The sequence below is a fragment of the Opisthorchis viverrini genome, assembly GCF_000715545.1.
Source record: "Opisthorchis viverrini unplaced genomic scaffold opera_v5_467, whole genome shotgun sequence".
Lineage (NCBI taxonomy): Eukaryota > Metazoa > Platyhelminthes > Trematoda > Opisthorchiida > Opisthorchiidae > Opisthorchis > Opisthorchis viverrini.
Window position 1 is genome coordinate 130,515 of NW_008752126.1, and position 11,670 is coordinate 142,184.

The 11,670-nt window shown below is 45.7% G+C and overlaps 2 protein-coding genes across 2 annotated transcripts; one reads left to right on the forward strand and one right to left on the reverse strand.

Moving 5' to 3' along the window:
• Positions 1–874: 874 nt before the first annotated feature.
• Positions 875–8,981, forward strand: T265_15386 (hypothetical protein; the record flags this gene model as incomplete). Its single annotated transcript, XM_009177853.1, is given in 12 exon segments — positions 875–984; positions 994–1,176; positions 1,216–1,432; positions 1,920–2,450; positions 4,183–4,619; positions 5,451–5,589; positions 5,789–5,875; positions 6,285–6,955; positions 7,177–7,258; positions 7,668–8,174; positions 8,239–8,502; positions 8,583–8,981. Coding segments are annotated over 12 exon segments (3,612 nt in total).
• T265_15385 (hypothetical protein) lies at positions 7,297–7,642 on the reverse strand (the record flags this gene model as incomplete). Its single annotated transcript, XM_009177854.1, is given in 2 exon segments — positions 7,297–7,589; positions 7,594–7,642. Coding segments are annotated over 2 exon segments (342 nt in total).
• Positions 8,982–11,670: the final 2,689 nt, after the last annotated feature.

Genomic DNA, 11,670 nt, shown 5'->3' on the forward strand with positions numbered 1-11,670 from the left:
AAGGCTTCTGGCGTCACAGATTCTTCGTTGCCTTACGGCACCACCGGGATTTCGACCGGGTACAAGCCGCGTTGACTACATCTTCACATTCCGTCAGGTGTTAGAACAACGTCACATGTACAGACGACCCACAATCTTCGTGTTCCTTGACTTCAAGGGTGCGTTTGATTCTGTCGATCGGTCAGTGCTTTTAATTACATCGGAACACATTCAGATCCTTACATTCACATGCATCTGGGCATGTGAGTGAGTTCTCCAAAAGCTTTTCTACCAAAAGTGGCATCCGACAACGGTGTTTATTTTCTCCATCCTTGCTCAACTTCGTCATTGATGAAGTAATGAGGTGAACGCTAGAAGGTCTTCAAGGTCTTCTTATCGTTTCCGATGAGAACCTTGTCGACCTGGAGTACCGAAACGATGTCGCCCCTTGAAGACCGAAGCGAAGTGCAATCGCTGTTGACTAGACTGACGCTCTTGCTCGGTTTCCTCAAACATAAAAATATACGTGTGGCCTGAACCAACAAAATGACTGGATTGACCGGGACATGCTATTTCTCATCGTGACCTTTCAATCCGTAGGGCCTTTTAAGCTCCCGGTGGTGAAGCGTATGCTCCCTTTTTTGAGAATGATCGCGATGAAGTAATGATATACTCATGAATCATAGATAACTTGAGTTATCCTCTTAACACCTACATACACCTGTAAGAGTGCCATCATTTAGCAGCCTGCTTCTTATTTCATCCGATACATATTCACTCTTCAGGCATTACTTGTCTTTTTCAGGCCGTATGTCGTTCGCCAAATATTCTAATTTAATCGGTGTCGGACCATCTCGAAGGCTGTGACCTTGTACCTTCTCAAAAGGTCCTTCAGAATCTCGCTATCATCATGTTAGATCTATCGCAAACATGTCCAAGCTGCCGGTCGAGCAAATATAGTAACCCACAATTGAAACTTATGGTAAACGTGTGTGGTCATTCACTGTAAGTTAGCCTGTCGGACATTCAAATGTTTGCCGCTAGATGTGAGAATTGCGTAGAAGTTCTATTCGTTCGCGGATCGGGCCTCTGCGTCCAGTGCAAAACGCCAATTCGGAAAGTAAATTTTCGTTATCAGTTGTTTGAAGATCCACTTGTTCAAAAAGAAGTGGAATTACGAAAGAAAATTCTCATAGAGTAAGTCACTTCCACACAGTGCTCATTCTTGATATACAGCTTCAATAAACGCGAGGACGATTTTGATTCTCTGGAGGAATATGATTCGTATTTGGAGAAAATCGAGGAAATAAGTAAGCTAATAGTTTTTTACGGCATTTTGTGTGTTACAGTCCATAATTTAATGAATGACATCGATGTGGAGGAAACCAAGCGCTATATTGAACTGTATAAACGCGAAAATAAGGATGTGATAAAACGGAACCGTTTGAGGCCGGTGAGTTTCTTAGCTACCGTTTACCTTATGTTTGGGATCAAAGTACTAGTAATTCTCAGATGTTTTTTGTTTCTCCTTGGCTCGAGACAGCTCAGTGGTTATGGTGAGAACTTACTGACCGGAAGGTCCGTGGTTCGAACCCAACCCCGGCATCTCGACTGCTCCTGAAATTATCCCAGCCTTCCTGCTTCCTTCGGGCATGACCGTTAGGCATCGAAAGGATGTTAACAGCCAAACGAAAATATAGCTGAACGTGCATGTATAGGTGGGTTTTAATTTCATCTGCTCCGTCATTTACATGCACTGGTCAAAGTTTTTCACCATCTATATACTGGTTGATTTCCGACTGACAAACACCAACAACCGGTATACTTTCTAACCTACTTCGTTATAGTCAGCCTTAGCTTGTCACCCTCCACAAATAACCTTCCTTTGCTTACGCAGTTCAACACAGCCATTTTGCTTGCCTGTCTATTTTTACCCGTAGTCCGCGGCAGTGCAGTTTTATGAAGCCGAACTAGAGCGCGAAGCCATGCTACGAGAGCAACGGGAGCGTGAGGATGAAGAACGAAGGAAGGAATTACTAAAAGGCTCTTCCAATATCTCGGCAACTACGAGCGTTTTAAAACAAAAAGACGTAATGTCGAAGGTCCCTCCACCCTCCACATTGGGTCGTACGTTTGCAGACCCCGCTAGTCTAGCTCCACCATCCATCAAGCGACCTCCACCTTCACTTGCCAGACCCGCCGTACCTTCTTCAACACACTTCCCTGCTCCTGTCAGTGCCCTCGCAACTCCACGAGTCGGGCCTGATCGGATCTTTATTCCTCCACCACCCAGTGCAGTAGGGGGTGGATACATGGCTCCGCCATCCATCCTCCCTTCATCTGGCTCCGCGTTCCCTGCTCTCGCGAATAGCTGGATTGCTGGTGCACATCACCAGGTTCAGTTGCCAACTAGGACAACTTCGCAAGCAAGACAATCGGATACAGTACTCATTCCAAGCCGCACTACTTCGGTACGATTATTGCATGTGTTCACTTGTTTAATGCCCAAACCAGCTGGTAATGTGGCGAAATATTGGTAGCTCGGGTGAGTTTATTGGTTGTTGATTAGATGGCTGTTGATCTGTTCGCCGAGCTTGGCAATTGGCTTGCAAACGTTTCGTCACCATACGAGGAGATATCATCAGTGCGCACCCAACTGCGCACAGATTAACAGCCATCTGATCAACAGCCCAAACCAGCTGTTCTTGTTTTCAGCAGACCATTGGTGGAAAAGCTCGACTTATCATGTGTAGGCAATTTAAGTGGTAATTGTGAACTGATCCATGCTATCTGATAGCATCATCGCCCTGGCCTAATGCAGTCCTCCTCACACTACTTTATTGCACAGAGGAGCTCCGGTTGTGCTAGCCACTTTTTGACTATGTTTACTTGGATTACTTAATAATCGAACTTGAGATTCAAGGATCTTGGAAACAGGAGCAGGGTAGAACTGGCTTGTATGACGCGGTGTGCATTCCGTTTAAATCGGACAGTGCTGTAGACACCCAATGTTCGAATTGACCTTTAATTTTTCATTTGCTTCTGTCGAGGCTTGGGCAACTTGGTGATGTCTCAGATGTCGTACTTCCGCCAAAAATACGTGGCAACTGTACAGTGGAATGTTTATTGGAATATCCGATCGGCTTCCTCAGAAGTGTGTCACTTCAAAGGAATAGTTGTTTGAATGCTTGATGAATCGTTTTTCAGATTTGAATCTCATCGTACAGAGCTAGGCAATCATTTAAAAGCCAAGAGAAATTGTACAGACACATCGTTTTGATTGAGCATCTCACGTTTTCCCACAGAATCTTGAATACATGAGATTTGGGGAAGGATTTCAGTGTTTTCTGTGGACTCAAAACGACCTTCAGCCATACAACAACGGGATATTATAAACTCATCAACTCATCATCATCATCTTTTGGAGAATTCAAAGTGAGCTGCTGGTTCTCCTGGGAGGCAAGCGGTTGCATTTTGATCTGATACGGTTGAAGAGCTACTTGAAAGTTGAGAGAAAGAACTTTCGGACAAACGTTTAGCAAGGTAGCATGGGTCAGTAGCACTGTTGCTGTTAGGCGACACACTGAGGGGATATATTCATGAGACTGAAGGCTATCGATTAGCCTTCATATGATTTCAACGTAAACACGTTAGGTATACTGCAGCTTCGGATGGGATTGGAATCTTGGTGTATTCACCGAGAAACAGAAATAGAACCGGTCTATTTGGAGCCTCTTGGGATTAGCAAGCAACCTTATGTGAATCGATGAGTAATTAGTAACTGGAAAGTGCAAATCCATGGAGGGTGCGCGGAGAGGGTGGAATATTGTTTTTACCGGCAGGTTGCTCGTCGACAGTCCATTTTGATTTTCATTAGCTTTTAGTTTTTTTTATTTGGCCGAACTGTAGTGCACGTATGGAAACCAGAAACTGTCACCAATACGTACAAACAAACCACAACAATTCAGTGTCAAAAGGCTGTGGGGTTCTCGTTTTCCGTAACAAATTCCTTGTTGCATTCAGTTTTAAGAAAAGGCGAACCACATAGGCCCTGTTAGTTCCGATCAGAACATAAGATCCGCATCCCGAATTCCAGTTTACGTTTCTTCTTGGCTCTGTCAAATTTTACTTGCCGGTCAAATAATCGTTATGGCACGTATGTTTGTATGTGAACGACATTCGTTCTATTTCGTCCATCTTCAGGGTCGGTCTTCCACTCGTGGTGTAGGTGCTAAGAACCTTAGTGCCGCTGTATATAGACCGTACGAACCGGACCTATGCGGCCCTCCGCCACCAACTTTAGACCATACGCGCTGGTCCGAACTTCTCCAAGTCTATCGAAGCTGTGTTATTGGTCCACTTCAATCCAGATCACAAGATCGATCGTCACCAACATCAAACGCTCACAAAATAGAACAGAAAAGTCCAGAGGACAGCAAACCCGATATGAATGGAAACGGTATTAAGATGGAACCCATGGACTCTGAGGACGAATTCAAACCGAAAGTCGAACACACCACTCCCGAACCGTCTTCACCATTGCGAGGATCTTCTCATGATCTCCCGACCGGTGCCTGCGGAATCAAGTCGATGGTATTCCTCGAAAGATGTTTGGAGGAGTCACGTTGTGGTCTGTTTTTGTAAATTTAGCATCACGTGACATTTTGTTAACGGTGTTCGAATTTATCGATCCGACAGACAAAATAGACACTATTGAAAAGACATTGTTCTGCTAGTTGCATGAGATGCTTTCGGCTAGTTTTCCGGTTCCGTAAATTAGGCTTTCGGGGGACTCATCTATGCTCTTATGGCCAGATGGATTCAAATGAACCACTTTCTCCACTGGGCTTACATTTCTAGCTTCGGATAGGTTGATCTCCGCTACACTCTATTTCTTAAATCTTTCACTAACGACAGTTTACTTAAGTAATTTTTTGAGTCAAGATAAATAGGCTTTTCTTAGTGATTCAAGATGGGTGCTGTCATCGTTCATACTAGATCTCTTATTCCACAGCTCACCCCTAACCTTCACAAAACCGGGTCGGAGTTTCAACTTGTTAAGAGCTTGAGGAACCAGCATCCTCGCCTTTGAGCCTAAAGGGTGATTTCGTCCACCAGCAGCTTCACACTCTTATCGATGCGTCTTGTCGATATTGAGATCTTGGCTGTCCTTCCTTTTTTGTCCCCCTTATCAAAAGCACTGTGTCGGAAAATGTCTACTGTTTCATGCAAGCAGCCAAGTGGAGCACAAGTGAGGGTCAAATGTAGCGGCTCCAAATACCTCGGCAGGCTCATCAGCAATCCCGCACATTTGGCTCACAGGTGGAAATGATTGACCCTTCCAATGATCTCGTCGTCAACGGTTACACATTAACTTATCCACTTGACTCTGCGTGCTGATCATCTGCAAATCCATTCCTAACTTGACTTACACAACCGTCTAAATAGAAATCAATCAATCAATTTATCAGCCATAAACCGTGTGCCATACGCACACGCACGCTGCTACAGTTTCGGTCATCGGGAAACGGGAAAGTGGAAAATACAACCGAAACTTGGAGGCAAAGACATGTTCCGTTTGTTCAGAAGTTGGGTAGCTACGCATTGAAGGTGATAGCTTTGTTGCACAAGCGCCACTGACTGCGCGATTGGGCCATTTCTGCCAACGTCATTAACTGCAGGTGATTTGAGTCTCAGTGTCCCCATCCAGGGAGGCGGCAGTAGCCCACCCGACTTAGTTTACTCGTTAGTGTTTTCGTACTTTGCTGCCAGGTGATATACTGTCCACCTCTCGATCACTTTCACTCAGCACAGGGCAAAAAAAGAACTCTGTGAGGCAGACGGTCTTCTGGAATACGGAGTAAATTTCCAAACCAGCGCAGCCTATAAAGTGGGAGTAAGTCATCTATCGCGGAGAGCTCCTTCTTCCTAAGTTCATCTGGCGTACCTCAGCATTACTAATCCATTGTTCCCACCAGACCCGACCAATGCTTCGGAGACACCGATGACCAAACACTGATATCTTCCGTATATCCTCTGCGCGTATGGGCCATGTCTCTGATCCATAAAGCAGTATAGGTCGCAACAACGCAGTGTAAACCTTCCCCTTGACAGACAAGCTGACGTAACTTCGGCGCCATAGGTGTCGGAGGTTGTCAAAAGCTGCCAGGGTCTTTCCGATTTGTTAAATAATCTCATCTCCAGCCAGTCCACGAGAGCTTGCACAGCTACCCGGGTAAACAAATTTATCTACCACGTCGACTGGTTCACCTGCAAGCATCGAGTATGGGTTTGATCCCACTCAGTCTTTTAGCAGCACTTTACACTTTGCCGGTGTGAAGAGCATGCCAAACCGTGCGGCAGAGTTATTTGGATTATTTAAAATCGTCTACATTTGGGAAGGATCTGAAAATAAGCAGAGCAATATCGTCTGCATACTCAGTGTCTGTGATGGAACGTCCCCGGAGCATTTCAACTCCGCGGTTTTCAGAGACGAGCAGAGAAATTTCAAGCAGCATATCAATAACAAAGTTGAAGAGGAAAGGGGAAACCGGACGGCCCTGTCTTACACTGATGGACGTGATGAACTCAGACGAGAGCTTGCCATATGCTTGTACGCGCCCACAGAAGTTCGTATTCAGTGCCCTCATAAGGAAGAGAGATTCGGAGGGGACACCTTTGATCGCCAGACAAGGCCAAAGTTGCTGACTATCGACAGAATCAAAAGCAGCTTTCAAATCCACAAAAACAACCAGCGTGTGACATCTGAAGAAATGGCGCTGTTTAAGAATTTGTCTCAAGGTAAAGATATGGTCGATGCATCCTCGGCCAGGGCGAAACCCAGCTTGATTTTCACGAATTTATCTCTCATGATAGTCCATCAAGCTGCGCAAAATAACGCTATCGGGAAACGGGAAAGTGGAAAATACAACCGAAACTTGGAGGCAAAGACATGTTCCGTTTGTTCAGAAGTTGGGTAGCTACGCATTGAAGGTGATAGCTTTGTTGCACAAGCGCCACTGACTGCGCGATTGGGCCATTTCTGCCAACGTCATTAACTGCAGGTGATTTGAGTCTCAGTGTCCCCATCCAGGGAGGCGGCAGTAGCCCACCCGACTTAGTTTACTCGTTAGTGTTTTCGTACTTTGCTGCCAGGTGATATACTGTCCACCTCTCGATCACTTTCACTCAGCACAGGGCAAAAAAAGAACTCTGTGAGGCAGACGGTCTTCTGGAATACGGAGTAAATTTCCAAACCAGCGCAGCCTATAAAGTGGGAGTAAGTCATCTATCGCGGAGAGCTCCTTCTTCCTAAGTTCATCTGGCGTACCTCAGCATTACTAATCCATTGTTCCCACCAGACCCGACCAATGCTTCGGAGACACCGATGACCAAACACTGATATCTTCCGTATATCCTCTGCGCGTATGGGCCATGTCTCTGATCCATAAAGCAGTATAGGTCGCAACAACGCAGTGTAAACCTTCCCCTTGACAGACAAGCTGACGTAACTTCGGCGCCATAGGTGTCGGAGGTTGTCAAAAGCTGCCAGGGTCTTTCCGATTTGTTAAATAATCTCATCTCCAGCCAGTCCACGAGAGCTTGCACAGCTACCCGGGTAAACAAATTTATCTACCACGTCGACTGGTTCACCTGCAAGCATCGAGTATGGGTTTGATCCCACTCAGTCTTTTAGCAGCACTTTACACTTTGCCGGTGTGAAGAGCATGCCAAACCGTGCGGCAGAGTTATTTGGATTATTTAAAATCGTCTACATTTGGGAAGGATCTGAAAATAAGCAGAGCAATATCGTCTGCATACTCAGTGTCTGTGATGGAACGTCCCCGGAGCATTTCAACTCCGCGGTTTTCAGAGACGAGCAGAGAAATTTCAAGCAGCATATCAATAACAAAGTTGAAGAGGAAAGGGGAAACCGGACGGCCCTGTCTTACACTGATGGACGTGATGAACTCAGACGAGAGCTTGCCATATGCTTGTACGCGCCCACAGAAGTTCGTATTCAGTGCCCTCATAAGGAAGAGAGATTCGGAGGGGACACCTTTGATCGCCAGACAAGGCCAAAGTTGCTGACTATCGACAGAATCAAAAGCAGCTTTCAAATCCACAAAAACAACCAGCGTGTGACATCTGAAGAAATGGCGCTGTTTAAGAATTTGTCTCAAGGTAAAGATATGGTCGATGCATCCTCGGCCAGGGCGAAACCCAGCTTGATTTTCACGAATTTATCTCTCATGATAGTCCATCAAGCTGCGCAAAATAACGCTACAGAGCACTTTAGATGCGACGGATACCAGGCTGGTCGATGGATGGTTTTCACATGACGTTCTTGCTCCTTTTTTAAAAACTGTAGTGACGGTCGAGAAGCTTCATTCGGCTTTTACTCTGTTTTCGTTCCAAATCTTCAGCAGTATGGTTGTCAGACTGTTCACCAGGACCTCCTCACCTTCTTTGAAGAGCGCGGAGTGTAGACCATCCAGGCCAGGTGCCTTGTCGCTCTTCAGGGTTGAAATCTGACGCTGTATTTCGGTTGTTGATGGTGGGTTGGCGTCAATGTTCCATTCGTACCCGCTTGGTTCTTCCAGCGGTTGTGTTGGAGGAGACCAGTTAAACTGTTCTTGGAAGTGCTCAGCCCACCACTGAAGACGGCGCTTGAGAGAGTGAATTGCTTTTCCGTCTTCTCCGCATATTGTTTCATTGACACCTTCCTTCTTTTGACTCGTTGGTCGAATCAGTTGAAGCAGGTTGCGGCTGTTACATGCAGCGAAAGCCTCCTGCATGTCCTGGGCCTTCGAAATCTACCAGCGTTCTCTGTCATTCTTCGAACTCCTGATTATCCGGTGTTTGAGGGATCTGCGTGTGTCATCTTAGTCGTTAGTTGCTGGTCTGGCCTTTCTGGCAGCAATAAGGTCTACTGGTCTCGAAGATATCCGGTTTTCAATGAGGTGAGCCAGACGGGTTGGACAAACAGTTCTGAAAGCTGACAGCATTGCTTCTTTAAGTTACCTCCATTCATCCTCCAAGCATTCTTCGTCGCCACATGACTGTATTTCTCGTATCTTTCTAACCTGATCAGCTCGATACTCTTTGGCTACTGAAACTTATCGAAAATTGCTGAACGGAGGTGCTCTCTTTCGGCACGCCTAATGCTGGCGGAAAGTGAAGGGCCCACACGATGGCGTGATCAGAATCAAGTTGCGTATCCCAGAAGGAACGACAATCCTCAACTGAGGTTCTCCATCGGCAACTGAGAGACATATGGTCAAATTGAGTCCATGACTGTTTTGTGGTAGGTGGCCTCCAAGTAACTCGGTGTATGCGATTGTGTTGGAAGTCCGTGCTGGCCAGGAACAGACGATCTACACATAACTGAAGAAGCCCCTCCCCATTATCCGTACCCTCAGCACCGACTCCAAATCGACCGTCTCCACAACAGTCTCGTGAATCGTCCATTGCTCTAATTTTCACCATCAGTGAGTAAACACCAAATGGTACTGAACGTTGACGTACTGAATGAAGACGATCTGCTCATGTCACCAGGCCCTCAAGTGCTTTTGAGGATGGTAACAGATGTGTGAATTGCTCATCGGCCGTCCACATACAAACACTGATTTCTGATGAAATCCCAGTGAACTTTTCAAGCTACTGACCCCCTCACACAATGCTGGCTTATTACAAGCCAACTGTTCTTTAAAGTTGAGCATTTCACAAAGCATTCATTTTCGATAAGTAGTTAGCTTGTTTAATACGTTCGGTGCTGAAGGGCAGGAGTGAAAGGTTTCCGTGGACCATACAGTTGTCCATACACACTCTAACTAGATCAGTCAAAACAAAATCTGAAAAATTCAGGCCCCATTTTCTATGTTAGACATGCCGAAGATTGTAGTTACAAAAATCACTTTTTAAGCCGTTCGGTCACTGATGACAGTTAGACCACTCATTAGGAACCACTCTGACGAGTTACGAACGCTGCTTGGTCGATTTTCTTCATTTCATCATGGTGACTCGAAGTCGGCATCGAATGAAATCAGCTTACCTTTACGGATTTTTCGAGAACATAAGGGTCTCGCTTGTGGCCTGATGTTTCTTCGTTGCCACAATCTCAGTTTATTTGCCATGTACGGAAGTTTTTCAAGACTATTCACGGTTTTTCCACCAAAATGTCCAAACGTATATGCTGAGTTTCGGTTAGATACTGAGGCACTTGGGTTTTCCGTTGGTCGTAGTCCTGTTGCCTTGGCTGAGGATAGTTCTTGGACTTCCAGTTCCCTTAGCCTGTTTACAAACTTTTGTCACTTGGACACAGCACATTTTAAACTCGCTAGTCTTGAGTTTCTCCATAGGGTTATCGATTTGGCCTACATATGGATTCATACCTTATCGTTGCCTATCTCCGATCACTCCTGGTTATTCTTCTGTAGCGTAATTTATCTGTTCGACCGCCCATTGACCTCCCTGAGTGTACTAGGCGGGGGATCGGCCCACCGCACTGGTGTATGAATTCGCAGTGGCACTCAGGATACCGTACAAAACGGCTGTTGGCTTTCAAGACCACTAAGGGAATCGGTGTGCAGCGGCCAAATTGCTGCCTACTTCTTGGATGGATTTCCTCTTACCTTGAACAACCCTTTATCTTCGGCACAAACGTGTATTTACGTACGGCGTTTGATTTCAAATTAATCCGTTTTGCCACGATGTCGCTTATAAGCGCGCTACTAGCCTTCGGTTCCGATCGCCAATGATATGCTGTTTGGTATTATATGAGCCTGATTTCCTTGTTGACGTTTTTAAGCATCCTTCGCTGGTGAGTACACCCTAAAAGCCACGGCCTTGTCACTTTCTGTTCTACTTAGACATCGAAAAAGGGTCGTAAACTCTTCACTAGGTTGCCATCAAATCACAGACTGTTCTGTACCATGCAGCTTTCGATAATGAGGACAAAGCGGGCGCAGGCGTCAACCAGCTGAAAGGTGAGGGCTTTCCTGTCAGGATTACGGATTGTTGGCCAACCAGATCCTATTGTTGTTCTTGTGTTATACGACTCCATCCAGTGTGTGCATGATCAGAACACCATAGTTTACGCAGAGAAATGAGTTTGGTTATGGGACACGTGGTATGACCCATCATAAAGGGTGTATTGACTATTATCACTCTGAATCAACTGCAACTTAAAGCCCTAAGGGAGCAACCGGGCCCTTACTACCAGTGTAACGGCGTGTACTACTGACGGAGCATGCGAGTGGTTTCTGGTTTGGTGTCTAAGCCCCATTCCCTCATCTGATAGAAGATGAAGATTACCATGGAACTTATGGAACCGCTTTCCAGTGTGCGTTCATTATTGTCCAATATTCAAGGACAGTTTAGGAGGACGATTGAGACTGTTTGCCTTCAAAAATTCTGTGCATATGAGATTCACTTTCATGATAACAGTTTATAGCCGTTTATTTCGTGTTTGTTAACAAACAACTTCGCAGCGAGGGGCGTTTTTGCCTTCACCAGGGGCACAAAATGGATCAAGAACACCGCAAAACCGACATCTCAGAAACCTGCCAGGTGGCGTCCAATTACCTCTACGTCCACAGCGCCAACGGATGGGCCGTTTTCACATAATCGTAATTTGAGTTCTTATACCAATATAGCTTCACTGCTGGGGATACTGACTGTAAATTCACT